Source organism: Erigeron canadensis, chromosome 8 (genome assembly GCF_010389155.1).
Source record: "Erigeron canadensis isolate Cc75 chromosome 8, C_canadensis_v1, whole genome shotgun sequence".
NCBI classification, from domain to species: Eukaryota; Viridiplantae; Streptophyta; class Magnoliopsida; order Asterales; family Asteraceae; genus Erigeron; species Erigeron canadensis.
Window position 1 is genome coordinate 37,986,404 of NC_057768.1, and position 9,786 is coordinate 37,996,189.

Consider the following 9,786-nt stretch of genomic DNA (forward strand, 5'->3'; position numbering starts at 1 on the left):
GATTGTTCCCCTGTATATATATATATAGGGGGACAATCAAATAAGAACGGTGAGAACACCTTAAAAACATCATTTTTATGCATTAAAAGTCCATAAAACTAACATAGTGTGGAACTAATTATCTTTATTTAAGTGTTTAACAACAATTTGATTCATCAAAATCGAAAAAATCACGTTTTTTGTTGGATGCATCATTTTGATGATTATGCATCCAAGATGGATGCACAAAACAAAAAACATGATTATTTTGATTTTGACAGGCCAATGTGTTGTTATACACTTAAATAATGATAATTAGTTAAGCACTATGTTAGTTTTATGGACTTTTAATGCATCAAAATGATGTTTTTTTAAGTGTTCTCACCGTTCTTATTTTAAGACTGTTCTCACTGGAGTGTTACCCTATATATATATATATATATATATGGGGTGGGTTAGATTAAGAACTCCTTATTTTAGGGACCGTTAGGGACTCAATCTACACCATCCATTTTCATCAGATCCAATCACCACTGATCATCTCCGGCGACATCTCCGGCGAGACTTACGCATGTGTAAGTGCATGTGTAAGTACAACTTACACATGTGTAAGTTGAATAAAAATTATGATTCGGAGCGGGCCTCGCCCTTAAGGATATTCATAACCAAAGCTGGTAGGGGTGATAAGTCATTGAGGGTGATAGGTCATAGAGGGTGACCGGTGATGGGTGATCTACCTAAAAAAATTGTACTTAAAATATGTGTAAGTTACTTACACATGTGTAAGTCTCGCCGGAGATGGTCGCCGTCGCAGGAGGATCATGGTGATGGTCGGAGATGATCATGGTGGTGGTGGTGGTGGTGGTGGTGGTGGTCAGAGATGATGGTGGTAGAGGCCGGAAAAAGAGGTAAAAGGAGAGTCCCTAACAGTCCCTAAAATAAGGAGTCCCTAATTTAACTTTTCCCATATATATAGGGTTGGGTTATATTAGAGACCCTTTATTTTAGGGACCATTAGGGACACGTAACTTACACATGTGTAAGTTGTACCTTACACATGTGTAAGTCGTGGTGGCGGTGGTTGCCGTTGCCGGAGGATCATGGTGGTGGTCAGAGATGATGGTGGTGGTGGTAGTGATGGTGGTTGTATAACTTACACATGTGTAAGTACAATGTAAGTTGTACTTACACATGTGTAAGTCGTGGTAGGTGTGGTTGCCATCGCTGGAGGATCATAGTGGTGGTCGGAGATGGTGGTGGTGGTGGTGGTGGTATAACTTACACATGTGTAAGTCGTGGTGGCGGTGGTCGTCGTCGCCGGAGTATCATGGAGTTGGTCGGAGAGGATGGTGTGGTGGTGGTGGTAGTGGTGGTGGTGGTGGTAGTCGGAGATGATGAAAAACGAATAATTGATGAGTGTCCCTAATGGTCCCTAAAATAAGAAGTCCCTAATTTAACTTTTCCTTATATATATATATATATATATATATATAAGGGGGAAGTGAGTATGGGTTGTCCTCCATTTAAGCTTAGATGGGGAACCCCTCACATACAAATATTAATATTTGATATTTGTATGTGAGGGGTTCCCTATCTAAGCTTAGATGGGGAACAACCCCATACTCACTTTTTCCTATATATTAAATACCATCAAACTATATGATATGAATATTTATTAGATTTATTATTAAATTTATCTAATTTATTTTTTTTATATCTAGATCTATGCCTTCTCCGTTCTTTTATTACCCTCTTGTCCTGTCGTGTTGTCAATTGACAGTATGACTTAGGGGTCAATATAATTTGACCGAGCAAATCCTATTTTGGTAAACCATCTTGAATCTACTGCAGAGTGAAGGATCATGAATCCAACGCATAACCCTTTGTGAATGAAAGAGATAAAGATTAGAAACACCAATGAAATAAAGTTTCAAGGTTATATAGTTTAATGGTAAAGTTTGATTTGATTACCATTAACTAACCCCCAGAATACTTGAGGAGTTTTTCCGTTTGATTTATATACTATGGATCTACTAAAGACGGATCTTGGCCCGAGTTATATTAAGTTAAAGTTAATAAGGTAGCCCTACTATTCTTAATTACCTATTTTGTTTTTCCTATTCTATTTTTATATTATCTCAATTTTCTTATTACATATGGTATTTGTCTTATTACCCATATTCTAGTCCATATTCTAGTGCTTTTTGATATATATATATATATATATATGGGTGAGTTATTTTAGGACCGCCTCTTATTTTAGGACCAATTTAGAAATGCATTTTTTTGTAACTTACACACCACCATCATCATCTACTACGATATACAAGACGTTTTTGTAAAAACACTAATTCTTTCCGGCGACGGGCCCACCGGAAAATACTTGTTTTTACTGTTATAAGGTTGGCATAACAAGTCACACGAAACCTGTTAAGACACTAAGATCCGGACCTGTTAAGACCTGTTAAGATTATACATATATATAAACTACTAACAATTGATATTATGATTTAATATATGATTTTTATAAGGTAAGATCCCTATGAACTTTTGTAATGTAATGATTATTATCGCTATATAATAGTTCAGATTTGTAAGAGGTTTTGTGCCGTTAAGGTTTTTTTTTTTAATATTAGTCAAGAATTATATAATATATATGTTAACAGGTTTCTTAACAAGTGCACCTGTTAATTTTCACGTCGTGTTCGTGTTTGAAAGAAATGACACGATTAGTTAACAGGTCGTGTTCGTGTTTGACCTTTACAGGTTCGTGTCTTTGTTTTTAATGGTGCTGACCTCCCCCTCATCATGATATCTCTCCCCTCATCGACACACTCCCTGATGAAAAGACTTTTTGTATGCAATTGTTTTTGCTAGATATACACATTTGTACACGTTTACTAGATTCACTTCAGCGGATAAGTATATTAATTACAATTAATACTTTAACAAAGATTGAATTAGGTTCGATCGTCACCAAAATACTTGGGTGACTCGATTCAAGATGACAAGTGAAATGTGACGACCATTGCTTGCTAGACATGATGCACCATCTAGTCCACAACCAATCAATCTATGCACCATTCATCTTAGTAATAACAACACAGGTAATACAGACAAGTCCATACCAGACCCAAGGTTCACAAACAGATAATACAGACAAGCCAAATTCGGCCAATGTGCAAACAGGTTGACCCAAATGCAGGTCTGACTAAATTAAAGAGTAAAGAGGCGAGACCAAATGCAGGTTGATCCAAATTCTGTAGTGACTCATAGAAGGTGAGACCAAGTCCATATAAGGCAGGGTTGTGTTGATCTTGGTTGCGTTTATTGCTTATGGTTGCACATTCTGTGGCAACTCAGATGGGGAGACTTATATATCGATGTTAATTTAAACATAGAACAGAAGGAGAAAATCAATCCAACACTATCAAATATGTCAATAATAAGGCTAGGATAGAAGAAAAGCAATAGCTAAAAGTTTCGTTAATATACTAACAAAAGGCTCAGGGAAATATTCTAAGATAAATTCCCCAAGAATAATTGGCAATGCACTGCCCAAGGACAGTGACAATCATGTTTTCAACTGTTTTCGACCCCAAGGGTTCTCCCAGGGTACGTGTCAGACCTATCCTTTTTTTACATCAGTTGCCTATCCACAAAATCAGGAATTTCTTCCACAAAAATATTATCAACACAACATCCAAAAGTTATGGGTGAATATCTTAAAACAGCCGCTTCCGACAATCCGGCGCCCCACAAAAGCAATCAAGCTTCTTAATCTTACCATCTGGACCCATCACACTATCCAATTCATAACCATAATCATAGGTCAACTCCTACAAAAGAAAAGCCAAAAACAAGATCAATTTAGATGTATAATCAACTATATCATAACTGTGCCAAAGTGATGAAACACTATTCTCGGTTATAGTAAAGATGGAGAGCACCTTCAGTGGTTGTATGTTGTCAGCAGCAAAAAGAACAATTCGAGCTTGGGTGAGGTCATGATGTTTACTTAACACACACTGCACAAAGAGATTTGGTTGGCAGCTATGATTGATGTAGCGTGCCACATTTCCAGTGGTTCCCGCGTCAATGCAGAATTCTGGTCCACTGTCCTTCTCATCCTCTTTACCCAATAGCAACGATGGCAAGGCTACTTCCCCAACCCGCTTCTATGAAATTGTAAAAAAAATAAAATAAAAATTGGATTAATACACAAGTAATGCTACATAGACCTGAAACAACTACCATATAGAAAACTGAAAAAGATGTACCTCTCTTCTTCCAATGCCTTTCATTGTATGAAGGCAGTCAATATCAAAAATATAGTTATTTTCGGGATTTGATTCGACATCATCAGTATTCTTTAACACACCAATATACTCGCAAACAGGAGCACCAGAGGGTATAAAATCCCACGACCGAACTGCCCATCCCTTTTTTTGGCGTCTTGTACACCTAATAGCAATAAATATATTTATCATTTTTTCTAGTTGTGAAGGCTAGTAAGAGGAAATTTCCAGCATGGCCTGCGACTTACAAGAACACAAAGGTCCACATAATCTAATATCTAATAAATGGGTAGGGTTTTCAACTGGCTCTCAAAAGCCATTTACAGCCTGTTCACAACACTTTATAATTCTACGTACATGTCATAATAATAATATTGTGCGGTCAAAAATATCAAAACACTCAAACTAATAAAAAATTACTCGTATTAGGTAGCTTTTGATTTAAAATGGTTTGTAAAATGGGTAGACAAAACCATCCGTTTATTAAACTGGATTAGAACCCTAAAAAACACCAAACCACAGCCAGTACACAACATGATTGCAATCCCTAACTTATCCCCCCACGATTAAAGCTAATAAGACAAACCTCCAATCGATACTTCAACCCTCTTTGGGATGTTTTGTTTACACAGCCTGGCCCACAACCACAGTTTGGGCCGCATTCAAACACAACAGCCTTTGGTTCAATCAGCCTGCATAGAAAAAAGAATAATATTAGAGAATAAACAACATACAAAGAGAGGGGACAGTTAACTTAATTAAAACTACATTTGCACTTGATTATTCACCTTCCACCATCACGATGTACATAAGGAAAATCAGACCCGTTCAACCTAGCACATGCACAGCTTCTTGGGTCAGTGCAACTGCCCTTGCACTTGCAACCAGTAGCAACCTCAGGAACTATGACATTCTTTGCAACTTGCAAGGACCTGATATAAGTTAAGCCTGTAATCAATAAAGAAATAATTAAATATTATGTATATTAAATTACATTAAGTAGTACTAACATGTATAAAGTCAAGACGTTATATGTATTTGCCATAAAACTATCTAATAGATGAAGGGAATAACTTGCCAGTAGGGGGGACAGGTGGATCGTCGACCATATTAGTAGCTGGAATGGGAATATCCTCAAGGCCTCCACAGATGTCCTCGCATACCAGCCTTGAATAATACAGAAACAGTGATGTCATAACACACATGCAAACAAAAACAAAGCATTTGAGTTTATATCTTTTAGTACCCTTGTAATTCGGAAACTTCATTTGGAATGCGTCCTCGAGTGAAGTAAACCTGACCAAATTAACCTTGTCAACATTTCCCTTTAATGATGTAACCACATAAAAAAGAATTTTTTCAAGAGTCAATATGAGCAAGCGTTCGAACCTGTTCAGTCAAAAGAGGAGGCTGCCCTTCAATTCGCCTAAGTTTAAACTTGTAAACAGTATATCCCGACAACCCTTTCTCTGCCCAGTAACCAACTACCTGAAATGACATAAATACCAGCTTAACCTTTGGCAAGGTAATGAAACATAAAGTTTGTAGATAAGCCATAATTTACCTTGTATAATCCATCATATGTGTATACTTTACCCACATAGCTTGATTGGGATGAATGCCCTCGGATAACTCTGACCGGCACATTTTGCTCCTTGGAATTCTACAAAAGCATACAATATATTCTGTTAGAATAAACTAAAAATTGGTGGGGGTTCAAATGAATACCAAAAAACATGTCCACGTTGACTTCTAGTATTAAAACACTGACCCAATAGAATGGCCTTTTTATGGGTCGATTAGCAAAGATCATTAATGTTCACCAAGTGCCGATTTGCCATTCATTGTAACTATTAGGTACAATTTGTGAAAAGTCCAAAAAAATATATACATGTTAATCTGTTGACATAACACATTCGTGGAGTCGTGGACATAAGTTTACTTTACATCAAAAATCAGTACTCTTACCTTCAACCCAAGATTACCACGAGTCATTACTTGATCTTTTATCTGACGTTTGTTGCCAAGTAAGTCATTACCACCTTGACCCGTATACACTACATCCTCGGAATTATCACAGTCATCTTCATACATTCCTGACATCACTATGGCCACAGTAATTGGAAGTTTATATTGAGGATATTCCTACATAAATAATCAAATGAATAAGTAAGCAGTGAAAACTATGAGTTCAGAGAAAAGGAACACAAATGAACTTACAGACTGCAAAGAACCAACATTACAAACACCAGAATTGACCAACTGACAACAAAGTACAAAATCAAAGTCAAGTTGGTCTCCTGATATATTACCTTTTGTTTACTAGACCCAATGTAATCAATTCCACATAGCCAATGGTTATGGAAACCTACAGTAACCATCTCACACCTCGAAAAAAATTGGTGCCCGACATCAACCCCTGAAATCATTGTTAGCTAAGATAAGAACAATAAAAACAGTGAGATTGTAAGAACTAATAACAGTCATCCATCACAACTAACTTGGCAGCTCTAATCGTGACCACTTAATCCATTGAGTCATCACATTCACTTTTGCAATTCTCGCAAAAAGTGAGAACGCCATTCTAGTAAGTCTAACATGAAACTCAATTCTCAAGGTTCTCAACATATTTATATCATCATATAATTTGACAGTAAAGTGTATACATACATACAAATGACACTAAACAGGATAAAAAACTGTTGCTAACCTGGGACTGATCCTATCCTATTTCCACGAGAGAGCGTGGTATTGGATGTGATCATCTGCATGTTTTTGTTGACGAGAAAATGTGAATAATTAACAAAATACAATAATCACAAAGAACAAATGTGTTTAGCAAATACCAACAAATCATTTCTACTACTAACTTAAATCTTTTTGGTGTATTTGCTTCTTATTTTTCATGGCATGTGTAACAAGAAGGCTCAATAAAATATAGCATTATGAAATATGAATATTACTTACCAAATTTAAAGCCTTAAGATCAGGTCTTTTAGCCTTATTACGCTCTTTCTCGGCATCCTGATTCTGTGCAAATTTATTGTGATGCTTACATTAGAAAACATACTTTATATAGATCAAGTCATCAAACAATACCAGTAAAATTTATCATATTAGCGTAAAAAGACAATGCTACTATTATATATTGACTGCGGCAACGAGAACGTAAATCTAAGTATGACAAAGGCACTTTTATCAATTTTCTGAACTTTTAAGTATTGGTATTCAACACTCTGAACTCCGCCGATTCTGCAAATTTAAGGATTCAACTTATCCTCGTATGTAGTCATATACAATAAACTTAGTGGTGAGGAAAAATGTTTTCATGAAACAGTACACTTAATCAGTAAGTATGGTGTTCTTCACTGTGCTTAAAATATAGTGCACCAAATTTACATTTGAGATTGTTGAGGAAAATAATTTTGAGAAACGAGACAAAGTATATGAAGTCATGGACTAAAACAAACAAGTGTAACATTTACAAAAGCTAGACGCTAACCTCAGATTTTGATTTCTTTGCCGATTGTTTCTCCTCCTGTAATCAATTGCAGATAGTGATAGTAATAGATTGATATGTCAGACAACACATAAAATCATGTGGGGAAAAAGATTTTAAAAAAAAATGGAGTAAGCTAGTCAAATGACACATTAAATACTAACCTTGGACATTGGTTTCTTTGTGTTTTTTTTATCATCTCCGTCCTTCTTGCACCTTTTCTCTTCTTCCTGCATCATATTGAATAAAACCGGCATCAATTATCAGCTTTTCAAACTATAACTACAGCCAATACATATCAGCAGTTGTGAAAACAAGCTAAAAATATAAACAAGTCAGAAGATACTATTTCACCACTCATGAATCATGACATCAATTTCGTTAATAATGGTTATCCTGATAATAAGAATTAACAAAGTCAGATAAAATAAGGCATCATATGTTGCACAAACACATAAATAACTTACTGAAATAACAAACATGTAAAATGTATCCAAAAAACAAGTAAGCCGGACAATAGGACCTTCACAATGTTGAATCGTATATCATTATAGTTAAACCAATATGGCCCGCCAATAGATTACCATTGCAGAGACCTCTGGATAGCATAAAAACCAACTAGATCATTTAAAACACAAACTACATACCTAAAATTTACATACTAGAATCCAAATAAACACAAATAATAATAATAATAATAATAATAATAATAATAATAATAATAATAATAATAATAATAATAATTATAATAATAATAACAGTAATAATAATAATAATAATAATAATAATAATAATAATAATAATAATAATAATAATAATAATAATAGTAATAATAATAATAATAGTAATAGTAATAATAATAATAATAATAATAATGTATGTTCATTTATACCACAATATAACATTAAAACCGGACTAGCAGCGTCAACAAAATATTTCCGGGTTTAAGATTATAAATATATTTACGACTACATATCTAAAACCTTAAAACAAATATAAACCCTTAAATATTAGATTGACTAAAGTAATACCTGAACAAAATACAAAAAGTTCTTATAAAAAGCCCTAATTGTATCCTTCACAGTAGCATAAACACTTTTCTCCACAGCCGGTTCAGTCGACGCCTCGACAGCTACACCCACATTCACCTCCGCAACCGATTCAACCTCCGACACAATTTTATAATTACTCGGCGGCGACAACACCTTTTTCTCAACCATTTTCTTCTTCTTAGACGGCTTAGCAAGAGCCTCCTCCTCCTTAACTTTTCGCTTATTCTCCAATTTCTGTTTTTCCAGCTTCTCGATCCGAGAGCTGCTTCTTCTGGCCATCGCCGGAGCGTCGCTACTTGAAATTGACTTAATAACAACCATTTTTACTTTTTCGAATAGAAAGGAAAAAGAGATGATTTACAAACGCGTGACAGCCACCTATAGTGGCAATTTGGGGAGGGGAAATGACGGTTGGTATGTCTGTCAGATGAATTTTAGGGTTTTTTGAATTTTAATTGGGATGAAAAATGAGAGAGCGGCAAAGTGAGTGTATGTATATGAAATTTTTTGTCACCTTTTGGGCTGTCCAAACGTTGGTTTACGTTGTGTGTGCTTGTGCGTGTGTCTGTCAGTAAAAGAGGTAATTTTGGTAAATTGGCTGTCTTACATTTGAATTTCAAATTTATTACTACATTATTAAATGTTTTGGGGGAACCAATAAACTTGTCTTTTCTTTTAAGAAAAAAAAACAGTAAGAATAAAAAATCTACTTGCGTGGATAAGTAAGTAACTAGATTAATATCCGGTCGTTGACCGGATTAAATAAATACTTATATATTTTATAATTTATGAAATCTTTATTAGAATTAGTTCATCATTATTAAATTAAATATAAAATGAAACAAACAATTAAATTCAACAGATTATATTAAAGAAAAATTAGAGTTAAAGAAAAAAATTTATCACTTACGTAAATAAATCTTGGTCAAAAAACATTGCATTGTCCTAATAACATGAT

At 34.9% G+C, this 9,786-nt stretch overlaps 1 protein-coding gene across 1 annotated transcript; it reads right to left on the reverse strand.

Moving 5' to 3' along the window:
- Positions 1-3,436: 3,436 nt before the first annotated feature.
- Positions 3,437-9,272, reverse strand: LOC122578864 (histone-lysine N-methyltransferase, H3 lysine-9 specific SUVH4). Its single transcript, XM_043750912.1, is given in 17 exon segments — positions 3,437-3,818; positions 3,930-4,157; positions 4,260-4,427; positions 4,429-4,443; positions 4,864-4,969; positions 5,066-5,225; positions 5,356-5,444; positions 5,524-5,573; positions 5,667-5,765; positions 5,842-5,940; positions 6,246-6,422; positions 6,590-6,696; positions 6,988-7,042; positions 7,245-7,307; positions 7,780-7,815; positions 7,941-8,006; positions 8,808-9,272. Coding segments are annotated over 17 exon segments (1,974 nt in total). The 5' UTR covers positions 9,150-9,272; the 3' UTR covers positions 3,437-3,704.
- Positions 9,273-9,786: the final 514 nt, after the last annotated feature.